At 39.8% G+C, this 12814-nt stretch overlaps 1 protein-coding gene across 4 annotated transcripts in view; it reads left to right on the top strand.

Annotated features, from left to right (window-relative positions):
• The window catches only part of LOC141726828 (nipped-B-like protein), a 175785-nt gene extending 163615 nt beyond the window's left edge, over window positions 1-12170 (top strand). For 3 of the 4 annotated variants that reach the window (XM_074531922.1, XM_074531924.1, XM_074531925.1), the window contains 8 exons: window positions 76-266; window positions 2368-2475; window positions 6628-6828; window positions 7146-7292; window positions 9166-9461; window positions 9786-9960; window positions 10590-10775; window positions 11338-12170. In XM_074531922.1, the coding sequence (XP_074388023.1) occupies window positions 76-266; window positions 2368-2475; window positions 6628-6828; window positions 7146-7292; window positions 9166-9461; window positions 9786-9960; window positions 10590-10775; window positions 11338-11703 (1670 nt within the window). In that variant the 3' untranslated portion in view covers window positions 11704-12170. Of the gene's footprint in view, window positions 1-75; window positions 267-2367; window positions 2476-6627; window positions 6829-7145; window positions 7293-9165; window positions 9462-9785; window positions 9961-10589; window positions 10817-11337 lie in introns of all 4 variants that reach the window. The other variant, XM_074531923.1, reaches the window with a different exon arrangement.
• Window positions 12171-12814: the final 644 nt, after the last annotated feature.

Genomic DNA, 12814 nt, shown 5'->3' with positions numbered 1-12814 from the left:
AAGTATGCATCAAATAATAGCAAAGTAAATTATTATACTGTGGTGAGTGTGCTATTGCTTTCATCCTTTTTACAGGGAAAAAAGTAGCAAAGCAGGAAGATCTGAAAGAAATGGGTGATATTTCCTCAGGGATGAGTAGTTCCATCATGCAGCTATATCTCAAACAGGTCCTTGAGGCTTTCTTTCATACCCAGTCCAGTGTACGCCACTTTGCTCTAAATGTCATTGCACTGACATTAAACCAGGGTCTCATCCATCCTGTTCAGGTATGGTAACCTTTTATGATGTGGCGTGGTTTTTTTGGTCTTCAGGTTTCAGAGCTTTTTACACTTGCTAGACACATTTTTAGTTTTTCTCTTGCAGCTATATTACAGTAATCTCTTATTGTAGCAAGGGGCCTTTACAGAAAACATATTTTGAAATTTAGATTCCAAATGCTGTATTTTCTTGTCTTTGGATCAAGATCTAAAAGCCCAGCCAGTGCCTAAAGTGCACATGCAAATGTGCATTGGAGCATATTTCTGTTATGAATTTCATGTATATGCCAAGCTATTTTCTTTAATTCTTTATCCTGAAAACTGTGACAGCTTGTCTCCACTTTAATTCCCATGTCCTCCAAACATTATGGAATTCCAGAGTCAATGTCAGAACTTCAGTTATCATCACCATTATTCTTTGCTTACATAATATTTTTGTAATTATTTGCTTATAACACAACCATTGTGCATGTTCAATCATAACTGGTAGTGTGTGGTTTGGGTTTTTTTAATGGCATTTTTTGTAGTGTAAATTGACTTTAGAGTTTGAGAGAACTGGAAATACTACCTGAAACTTCACACAACTTCTGTCACTTATAAGACCTCCGAGCCTCAATGAATAAGAGTGACCAGTGGTGTCCCTCAGGGGTCTATATTGGGACCAGTGTTATTTAATATCTTCATTAATGACACATACAAAGGGATTGACAGTACCCTCAGCAGGTTTGCAGATGACATGAAGCTGAGTAGTGGAGGTGACACACCTGAAAGACAGGGCTATCCAGAGGGACCTGGACAAGCTCAAGAAGTGGCCCATTGGAATCTCATGAGGTTCAACAAGACCAAGTGCTATGCTAGTGCTGCACCTTGGTTGGGCAATCCCCAGGATCAATCCAGGCTGAGGGATGAACAGATCAAGAGCAGCCTTGGGGAGAGAGAGTTGGGGGTGCTGGTTGGTGAGAGGCTGGACATGCCCATCCATGTGCGCTGGTACCCAGAAACCCCCTGTGGGCTGGACTGATCCCACAGTGTGGGGAGCAGAGAAGGAGGGGATTCTGCCCCTCTGCTCTGGTGAGACCCCACCTGCAGTGCTGCCTCCAGCTCTGTGGTCCCCAGCAGAGAAAGGACATAGACCTGCTGGAGCAAGTCCAGAGGAGGCACCAAGATGATCAGAGGAATTGAGCACCTCTGCTGTGAGGAAAGGCTGAGAGAATTGGGATTGTTCAGCCTGGAGAAGAGAAGCTTTGGGGTGACCTAACTGTGAACTTCCAGGACCTGAAGGGAGTCAACAAGAAAGATGGAGAGGGACTTTTTACAAGAGCATGTAGTAAAAGGATGAGGGGGAATGGCTTCAAACTGACAGGGAGTAGGATTAGATTAGATATTAGGAAGAAATTCTTCCCTATGAGGATGATGAGGCCCTGGAACAGATTGCCCAGAGAAGCTGTGGCTGCCCCATCTCTGGAAACGTTCAAGGCCAGGTTGGATGGGACTTGGAACAACCTGGTCTAGTGGAAGGTGTACCTGCCCATGGCAGAGGGTTGGAACTAGATGACCTTTAAGGTCCTTTCCAACCCAAACTATTCTATGATTCTGTGATAACACTGGTCTGTGGATGCCATAGGACAGAGAGAAATGGCAAGCGTTTCTCACAGCGGCTTGTGAGAAGTTTTAGGGAATTAGAAAGATGTGATAACTCATTGAGCATAAACAATTTGCAGGTGGTGTTTTTCTACTTTATTTTTCTGTTCTTCTCAAGGACAGTGTGTGAGAAAAATGTTTCTGTTAGTTAGCCAATAGAATAGAACCTATTGTATCACTCTATAAAAACTGCGTGGTTCTTTTGAATAAAGCCTTCTTTGCCTTTTCTACGATCCTGCCTCTCGCCTGTTCCTGCCTCGACCTCGATGCAAGAGCGACACTGGTCTTTTGTGTATTTTGTTCTAATTGCTTGAAAAAAGTAGTCAGGTAGTAAGTTGCATAAAGCTTCCTATTCTAGTTTCTGCAGTAGTCAGAATATTACATAAACAATACTGTAATAAAAAAGCAAAGAGTGAGAAAGACAAGATACAATGACTCTAAATAATAATTTCATTTGGTTTTTTTCAAGTGTGTGCCGTACTTAATTGCTATGGGCACAGATCCAGAGCCCTCTATGCGAAACAAAGCAGACCAGCAATTGGTGGAAATAGACAAAAAGTATGCTGGGTTCATTCATGTAAGTAATTCTTATTTATCATTTTACAAAATACTGTTACATTCTCTGGTGACTCAACACTTGCATAGGCCTCAGCTGCAGAAAAATAATATAAATAACAAACAATAACAATAACTGTAAGCAGTTGTAAAGAAGATCCCAACTCTTTCCCCTGTTTGGAGATTTCTGTTTGTAGAAATAGAAAGGATATAATAATTCAAAGCATCTCTTCCAGTCTAAAAATTCCTTTAATTTATAATCCACAGTAGTGTTTTCCTCACCGAGTAGTATGTTAAGAGCATTTATTTGATAAGAGGTAAAGACAGCTGTTTCATAATGTTTAGCAATGATTCTCCTGTATTAAGAGAGAGCACTTTGTAAAAGTAGAGGTCAATATATATGTATTAGAACTTTAAGACATCAATGCTTTATAAATTGTAATCTAAGCAGAAGGAACATAGGGAAGATTTCAAGAACTGAGGGATCTTGCTGAAAGGAAAATCTGAGGGCTAAGTGAAGACTTGTGGAGTTGTGGCATGATGACGATAGTTCTGCTAAAGATCTGAAATTGAGTTGCAGCACCCTTTCCTTATTTCAGAAGGCCTCAGTCTTAGTTCAGTGTGCGTACTACATTGTGGGACTTTATAAATCTAATTGTATTCCACTGAAATTTGAGCATTGCACTGTTCATAGCATCCAAAGAGATACTTAACTGAAGTCAGACCTCATCACAGTCTACAACTCCCTCGTGAGGGGAAGAAGAGGGGCAGACACTGATCTCTTGGTGACCAGTGACAGGACTTGAGAGAACAGCTGGAGCTGTGTCAGGGGACATTTAGGTTGGATATCAGGAAAAGGTCCTTTACCCAGAGGCTGGTCGGGCACTGGAACAGGCTCCACTGGGAACTAGTCACAGCATCAAGCCTGACAGAGTTCAAGAAGCGTTTGGACAACACTCTTGGCACATGGTGTGATTCTTGGGGATGGTGCCTGTGCATGGCCAGGAGTTGGACTTGATGATCCTTGTGAGTCCCTTCCAACTCACCATATTCTGTGATTCTGTGCATGAAGTGGTGATTGGTAGCCATCTTGGCCACAGTGACCACTGATCAATCAAATGTAAAATCTCTGTTGCCAGGAGGGAAAGTGCCAGCAAAACCTCAACTCCAGTCATGAGGAAAGCAGACTTCAGGCTGCTCAGGGAAATATCAAGTAAGGTCCCCTGGGAAAATACTTTTGCAGGTGCTAGGTCCATCAGTGCTGGTCACTTTTTAAACATCTCCTCCTAAGGGCACAGGAGCAGACAATTCCCAGATATCAGAAGTCAGGCAGGCAAGGCAGAAGGCCAGCATGGCTGAACAGGAATCTTCTCTTAGAAATAAGGCAAAAAAGGGAGGTGTGTGCCCAGTGGAAGCAAAGTCAGGTGGTATGGGAAGAATATAGAGATGCTGCTCACAACTGTAGAGAGAATCTGTGTGGCCAAAGCTCAACTGGAGTTGGAGCTGGACAGTTATGCTGGTTCTGGCTGGGGTAGAGTTAATTTCCTTCCCAGAGGCTGGCATTGGGCTGTGTTGGGGTTTGTGTTGAACACAGAGTTGATAATACAGAGATGTTTTTGTTATTGCTGAGCTTACACAGAGCCAAGGCCTTTTTCTGCTCCTTGAACGCTGGGGAGGGAGCTGGGGGTGCATGGGAGGTTGGGAGGGGACACAGCCTGGACAGGTGACCCCAACTGACCCAAGGAGTATTCCAGACCATATGACATCATGTTCAGTATGTAAAGTGGGGGGAAGAAGGAGGAAGGGGGGACATTTTGGAGTGATGGTGTTCATCTTCCCAAGTCACCGTCCCACAGGATAGGGCCCTGCTCTCCTGGAGGTGGCTGAATACCTGCCTGCCCTTGGGAAGGGCTCAATGAATTTCTTGTTTTGCTTTGCTTGTGTGTGTGGCTTTTGCTTTCCTTGTTAAACTGGCATTCTCTCAACCTAGGAGTTTTCTGGCTTTTACTCTTCTGGTTGTCCTTCCCATTCCACCAGGGTGGGGGTAGAGAGGGGGGTTGAGCAAGGAACTGCGTGGTACTTAGTTTCCAGCTGGGCTTCACGATCATGGGGGACAATAAAAAGAGCCTTTTTCAATATGTCAGTAGTAAATGGCAGTGCAAAAATGACATCAGCCCATTCCATGATGAGAATAGACACCTCACAAACAGGGACATGGACGAGACAGAGATGTTTAATGCTTTCTTTGCCTCTGTTTTCAACACCAGTGACAGACCAAGGGGGTCCCAGTGCCCTGAGCTGGAGAACCATGACTGTGAGAATGATCAACTCCCAGTCAACCCTGAAAATGTGTGGATTCTGCTGTTCCAGCTGGATCCCTATAAGTCTATGGGGCATGATGGGATTCATCCCAGGCTACTCAGAGCTGCTGATGTAATTACAAAACCTCTCTCAATGATTTGTGAATGGTCTTGGGAATCTGAAGAGGTCCCAGCTGACTGGAAGCTGGGGAATGTTGCCTCGATTTTCAAGAAGGGCAAGAAGGAGGCCTCCAGTCTCACTTGTCAGTCTTGCTTCAGTGCCTTGTAGAGTTATGGAGGAGATTATTCTGGGAGGTATTGAAAAACACCTGAAAGACAATGCAGTCATCAGTTACAGCCAGCACAGCTTCATGAGGGGAAAGTCCTGCTTATCAAACCTGATTTTCTTTTATGACAAGGTAACCCACCTGGTTGATCAAGGGAAGCCAGTTGATGTCATCTTTCTGGATTTCAGTAAAGCTTTTGATACTGTCTCTCCCAGGATCCTTCTGGACAAAATGTCCAGCCCTCAGCTGGATAAACACCATGCGGTGGGTGAGCAACTGGCTCACGGGTGGGGCACAAAGGGTTATAGTGAATGGAGTGACATCAGACTGGTGGCCTGTATCTAGTGGGGTTCCACAGGGCTTTATCCTTGGCCCTGTGCTCTTCAACATCTTCATTAACAACCTGGATGCAGGACTGGAAAAGATACTGAGTAAGATCGCAGACAATACAAAACTGGGAGGAACTGTTGACTCCACTGAAGGCAGGGAGGCCCTGCAGAAAGACCTCAACCAATTAGAGGACTGGGCAGTCACCAACCATATTATGTTTAACAAGGGCAAGTGCCAGATTCTTCTCCTGGGATGGGGCAACCATAGATGTACAGACCTGAGGGTCCTGGTCAATGACAAGTTGAATATGAGTCAGTGGTGCCCTGGCAGCCAGGAGGGCCAACCGTGTCCTGGGGTGCATCAGGCACAGCATCACCAGCAGGTCAAGGGAGGGGATTGTCCCACTATGCTCTGCATTGGGGCAGCCTCATCTTAAGTCCTAGGGGCAGTTTTGGTCACCACAATATAAGGATAGAAAGCTATTGGAGACCATCCTAAGGAGGGCACAAGGATGGTGAAGGGCCTTGAGGGGAAGCCATATGAGGAGCAGCTGAGAGCACTTGGTCTGTTCAGCTGGAGGAGACTGAGGGGAGACCTCTTTGCAGTCTACAACTTCCTCATTAAGGGAAGAGGAGGGGCAAACACTGATCTCTTCTGTGGTCACCAGTGACAGGACCTAAGGGAACAGCTGGAGCTGTGTTGGGTGAGGGTTAAGTTGGATAGTAGGAAAAGACTCTTTACCCAGAGGGTAGTCGGGAGCTGAACAGGCTCCCCAGAGTAATGGTCATGGCCCCAACACTACCAGAGCTTAAGAACTGTTTGGACAAACTCTCAGGCACAATGTGGGATTGTTGGGGTGTCCTGTGCGGGGCTGGGAGGTGGACGTGATGATCCTTGTGAGTCTCTTCCAATTCAGGATATTCTATGAATCTATGGTTCTTGAAAATTGTTTAAATTTGAGTACCTGGCTGTAGTTGGTAAACAGATCATCTGTATGTTTCTAACATAGAAGCAGTTCACAATACATTTTGATCTCTACCACAAAATGTGTTTAAATCTGTATGCTTTCTCAAAAGGCAGTAGTGCACCTCAGTGTGTGTTTAAAAGTTAAACTTCAGATGAGGAACCACTTAAAGGGAAAAAAGATTAAAAAATATCTAGGAGTTTCTGTTTTCAGGCATTTGTTTAATTTCCACTTTCAGTGTTACTGCTTGAAAGCAATGATTTAAATAAAAAATAAGCACTTTTTCATTTCAGATGAAAGCAGTGGCTGGTATGAAGATGTCTTACCAGGTACAACAGGCAATCAATACCTGCCCACAGAATCCTGTGAGAGGTTTTAGACATGATGAATCATCCAATGCATTGTGTTCACACCTATACTCCATGATTCGAGGGAACCGTCAACACAGACGAGCATTTCTAATTTCCTTACTCAACCTCTTTGATGATACTGCAGTAAGCACCACGTTTCCTTCACTTATAAAGAAAAAAAATATACCATTGCAAGCTTAAATTCTCTTTTTGTAATATATTTTTATTACATAATTACTGATAGCTTTATTTCCCTAAGGTACTTTGTTTTGCTTTATAATATAAGGTATTTACCTAATACAATGCATTACTCAATTTTGCATCATTCAGTATCTTTCTCTACTCAGTTTTAGGTTGTTTAGGAATAATGTATCTTTAGATATGTCTAAATTTTGCATGTATATATATGTTTAATAAGATATTTGTATGTATATTTATGTGTACTTTTTTTTAACTTCCAGAAAACAGAAGTGAATATGCTCTTGTACATAGCAGACAATCTAGCCTGTTTTCCTTATCAAACACAGGAAGAGCCACTGTTTATAATGCATCATATAGACATTACACTATCAGTTTCTGGTAGCAACCTACTACAGTCATTTAAAGAGGTATGTGCATTTATATTTTAGTATATTTATTATGGTGGCAGCATAAGCTTCTATATAATTTGGTTAATTTTTCAGTGAATACAGTACCATTATTGTGATATGGACCAGTATTGCTAGTTTGTAACTGGTAGTTAAAAAACAACCCTTTCTGTTCTGACCTGTCTCTGGTAGACACTAGTTAAAAACTTTCCTTATTTTGCTGCTTATGTTATTAAAAATGAATTATAAATTTTGAGATATTAATATTAAATCTATATAATTACCTAATATTTCTGAATTAATTGGAATTAATAATACTTGCATGCATAATTATAATAACAAAATCCCATTTTCTTTTGTTGTCAAGTAGCTGATGGCAGTGCCATGTGTGTCGCCTAGGAGAAATTAAATACATTATTTATTGCAAGAAAAGAGTGTGCAATATGTATTTTCTTAAGGTAGCATATAAGAACCCAAATAATGGTATATTATCTGTTACTATGGCAATACGCAATCCTGTAAGAAAAAGGCCTTTGTTTCTTGTGCTGTGTCCAGTTTTGGGCTCCTCAGGACAGGAGAGACGTGGAGTTCCTGGAGTGGGTCCAGCAGAGGCTGTGAGGATGATTAAGGGACTGGAGCACCTCTCTTATGAGGAAAGGCAGAGGGAGTTGAGGCTGTTCAGCCTCAAGAGGAGTCATCTGTCAGGGGACCTTATCAATGTCTGTCAGTGTCTGCAGGGAAGGGTCAGAGAATGGACCAGGCTCAGCTCAGTGGGGCCCAGCAATGGGACAAGAGGAACGGGCAGGAACTGATGCCCAGGAGGTTCCACCTGAACTTGAGGAAGAACTTCTCTGTGCAGTGACTGAGCACTGGAACAGATTGCCCAGAAAGGCTGTGGAGTCTCCCTCACTGGAGATATTCCAGACCCATCTGGACACAATCTTGTGCTGTGTTCTCTGGGATGACCCTACTGGAACAGGGAGGTGGAACCAGATGACCCACTGTGGTCCCTTCCAACCTGACCCATTCCATGATTCTTAAAGACTTCAGTGTCTTCATTTCCTGGACTACTTTAACAGTAGAAGGTCCAAACTGTCAGGAAACAAACCCATTTCTAGAATTTCCAATCTGACTAGTAATTACAAGTCAGAGTTGATACCTGGAAGGAACACTGCTTTGAATTCTCACCCTACCAAAGTAAATTTTTAATTTGCTTGAAAAAGCACATTCTTTTGATGGGGGACCAGAATGTAGAGGATGAAATCCTGCTTGGGACATTTTAAGTTCTGTGTTATGAAAAAGCATACTATGTGCAGTAATAATGCAGGTATGAAATTCTGTAGCTCTACAAGTAATGTAACTGGCTATTAATAATACTGTATATGCTGATTTGAGGGGCTCTCTGGTCAGCAGTGTAATTAGTGTAATAGGATTTTAACAGAGACAAGGATTAAAACCAGCTTGGACTAGTTTGCACCAATGTACATATGGAAATATATGTAACATGCAAAAATTCTATTCAGGTGGAAAAAAAAGAGATTTTCTTCCTGATTTATTGTATATGGCTTTTACGTCATTTTACTGTCTCTGATAACAAACTTGAGCAGTCTTTTTAAGAATAACATGCCAATGGAGTACTTCTGCTTCAGTTCTTTCTGTAACCACCTTGCAAAAAAAGTGGACTTTGGATCAATATTTCAGGGACCTTGAATTCAGCTTTTTTTTGTCATAAATTATTTTAATCTTTGAATATAAAGTTATGAAAATCAAGTTATGAATTAATAATATTGTTCAGGGAATTTTTCCTAATTTACGTCAATAATGATTTTTTAGAAATGTACATGATACTACTTACTCTAATTTTGGAATGTATGTTTACTTCTCTGTCTCACAGTCTATGGTGAAAGACAAAAAAAAGGAAAGAAAGCCTTCATCAGACGAGGAGACTGAGAGTGACAGTAACAGTGGTAGTGAGAGCAAAAGTGAGGAGGAAGCTTCTAAGCCTCGGAGGTTGCGGAAACGAGTAAACTCTGATTCAGATTCTGATGAAGAAAATGATATAAATGCCGTGATGAAATGTTTACCAGAAAATTCAGCTCCTTTAATTGAATTTGCAAATGTCTCCCAAGGCATATTATTACTTTTGATGCTGAAACAGCATTTAAAGAACCTCTGTGGATTCTCTGATAGGTAAGAATATTTAGACAATAGGCCATCTTGTTATCTAGTGAGTTTTTTGTAAGGATTAAGTTTGGAAGAAGTTTGAGGGAGGTGTTTCGTTGATTGTTAATAATTGCAGTAGATTTGTATAAGAGAAAACCATAAATGGAATCAGTTGAATGTAATGAAACTGGCTTAGAAAAAGTAATGATTTAATTTCTTACCAGGATGTGTATTATATACAGAATGGTTAAAATATAACTACTTAAAATGAATATTTTTAAAAGCTTTTCCTTGAAATTGTTTTGGACTTTGCTTAAAAGCTCTTTCTTCTCTTTTGTTCTCTTTAAACAGTAAAATTCAGAAATATTCTCCATCTGAATCTGCAAAAGTGTATGATAAAGCTATAAACAGGAAGACAGGAGTACATTTCCATCCAAAACAAACTCTGGATTTTCTGCGGAGTGATATGGCTAATTCTAAGATTACTGAAGAAGTAAAGAGGAGTATAGTAAAACAGTACTTAGATGTAAGTAAAGTTGCTTTGCAGAAAATCTGAAATCCTTTCAAACTAGGTAACACAGTGTAAACTTGAAAGTAGATGCTGATGTATTGGAAGAAGATTTCAAAATGTTGTTTCTGGTAATCATTTGTGATGGGTATATGATAACTCACAATTTCAGGATGTTTAGCAGTATTACCTTTCAAATTATTCTAATAAATTAAAACACAATAAAAATTAATTTCAACTGAAGGATATTTATATTTGCAGAGTATTTTCTAATTTCTGGTGTCCATCGTGTATAACTCTACCATATAACTTGTTCACTTTATCTCTGTTTCTGTCATTGGAACAGAGACTAGATCTAGTGTATTTACCTTTTTTTTTTTTCTTTTCCAAATCTTTAAAATATTAACTAGAGAAAACTTGCAGTTTTGGAAGCACAGGAAGAAAGCTTTTACATATCTACTAGAAAATGAAAGTAAAATGTTTGTAGAACAAAATACAAGCTGTTAAAGTTTGAAGTTTTCTGCCATTTGTTTTACAGTGTTTCTTTAACTTTTAATTTGTTTTTTATTTAATGTAGTGTCATATGAATGTCCGTTTTTAAAGTTTGAATGTAAACTGATCTGTTTTTTTGGGGGTTTATTTAATAGTTCAAGCTCCTTATGGAACATTTGGATCCTGATGAAGAGGAAGAAGATGGAGAGGTGTCAGCTAGCACAAATGCTCGGAACAAAGCAATTACCTCACTTCTTGGAGGAGGCAGCCCTAAAAACAATGCAGCTGAGACAGAGGATGATGAAAGTGATGGGGAGGATAGAGGAGGAGGCACTTCAGGGGTGAGGCGGAGGAGGAGTCAACGTATTTCACAGCGTATTACGTAAAATTATTTTTATGTGATTATAAATGTCAGTCTATTATATTAAATGTACACCAAGTAATGTAATCGACATGAAAGAAAGCATTTTGTAGATAGAGATTCTCTACTTAACCATTTATACAAGTTTTGTAGAAAGTTTAACATAAAAGACAATAAAAAAAACACAAACTAGAAAATGAGATTTATCCCATATAAAAATTTATTAAATTTCTTTTGGAATGTACTGTGTGTTATCATTTTTATTGTTGCCAAGTTTTTATGTAGCTTTATGATTCGTGTGTATATATAATTTTATATATCAATAAGAGGTAAAGACACGGGTACAAATTAAGAATATGTGGTTTTACAAGGATATGTTAACCCCTTGGCGCTGGCGGTCACGGTGCGTCTCATTGCCGGCAATGGAATGTGTGCCGGGGAATCCCAACTCCCGGCGTCAAGGGATTAAAAGCAATAAAAGCAATAATTTCACTAAAGTTCTTTTGTGTAACACTTGGTCTTTTTTCCCCCCAATGTTTTAGTCATTGAGAAGGTCAAAACGAAATTCAGACTCTACAGAGTTGGCAGCACAGATGAATGAAAGTGTTGATGTCATGGATGTCATCGCTATTTGCTGTCCAAAGTACAAAGACCGACCACAAATTGCAAGAGTAGTACAGAAAACCAGCAATGGCTTCAGTGTTCAGTGGATGGCAGGCTCCTACAGTGGCTCCTGGACTGAGGCTAAGCGCCGTGATGGCCGCAAACTGGTGCCTTGGGTAGACACTATTAAAGAGTCAGACATTATTTACAAAAAAATTGCTCTAACGAGTGCTAATAAGCTGACTAATAAAGTTGTTCAAAATTTACGATCGCTGTATGCTGCCAAGGATGGAACTTCCAGCTAATGAATTTGTACACACAGCCAAATTTACAGGAATTGAAATAACAGAAAAACTTGAGATATCAACTTTCTGGGAAAAAAAAAAAAAATCAGTTAAATGAAGAGTAAGAATGGAATCTGGGATGCAAGAAAAAAGAAGGAAATATTTGGTAAACATTTATGTGGGAGCTTCCTTCGCTGTTGTGCAGCAGAAACTTCTCAGTTCATTTTTACTCCCACTGTATTATAGTTTAAAAAATTGTTTATACCTTGAAAAAAACCTTTCTGTTAAAAAAAAATAAACAAGTGAATGTTGGAAATTAGTCTGTTTATGTTCTTAATAAAGTGTTCTTGGAGTTTAAACTAGCAGCGGATGGCTTTCTTTAGTGTAGCCCAGTTTCCAGGGAAGCATTGTTTTTACAGGCTGTAAAGTGGCAGAATCTCCCAGATATATAATTTTTTCTGTTGGGAAAAAAAAAAAAAAAAACAAAACCGCATGCAGTATCTATGACCTATCTGCAGAAGTTTTTGTAAATGTAGATTTTGATGTATTAGGTCGCCCTGAAATAATACAAGAAAAGGGATCCCCAGCAAATCTGGTGGAATGAATACTGCAATAAATTTTTTTACTTCTCTTTGTTACTTGTCTGTTTCTATTTGAATTTCTTATTGTAAAGATCTGTTTAAATCCATTTATATTATTTTGCAGTCTTTTATGTAAAATTTACTATACTAGTGGTTTTCAAAACAAGACAAATATTGTTTATAGAGTTTTATAGGCTTTCTGAATAATTGATATCTTTTTATTTTTATCCCTTGAAGAGTGTAAACACAAGTTAACTCCAGGGGTTTATTGTACCCTGCAGTATTTAGTATTAACTATATGATTTAGCACTGTGCCAAACACATTTTCAAGAGTACATTTTGATATAAAAAGAAAATATAGTTTATTCCTTGTATGCTTCAATTTCTTTATAATGCTGTCTAAATGGTAATTTATGATAGTTTAAATTTGGGGAAAGCTGAATGACTATTTTGCTTGGGCTGACTGGCCATGTACACATTTCTCTGGGTTAATATAGAGAGGCTTGTGTCAAGAGGAGGTAGCTACCAGTATCTGAGGAGTGAATGGGTAT

The sequence above is a fragment of the Zonotrichia albicollis genome, chromosome W, assembly GCF_047830755.1.
Source record: "Zonotrichia albicollis isolate bZonAlb1 chromosome W, bZonAlb1.hap1, whole genome shotgun sequence".
Lineage (NCBI taxonomy): Eukaryota > Metazoa > Chordata > Aves > Passeriformes > Passerellidae > Zonotrichia > Zonotrichia albicollis.
Note: the sequence above shows the minus strand (reverse complement) of the source record. Positions and strands in the feature narration are given on the sequence as shown.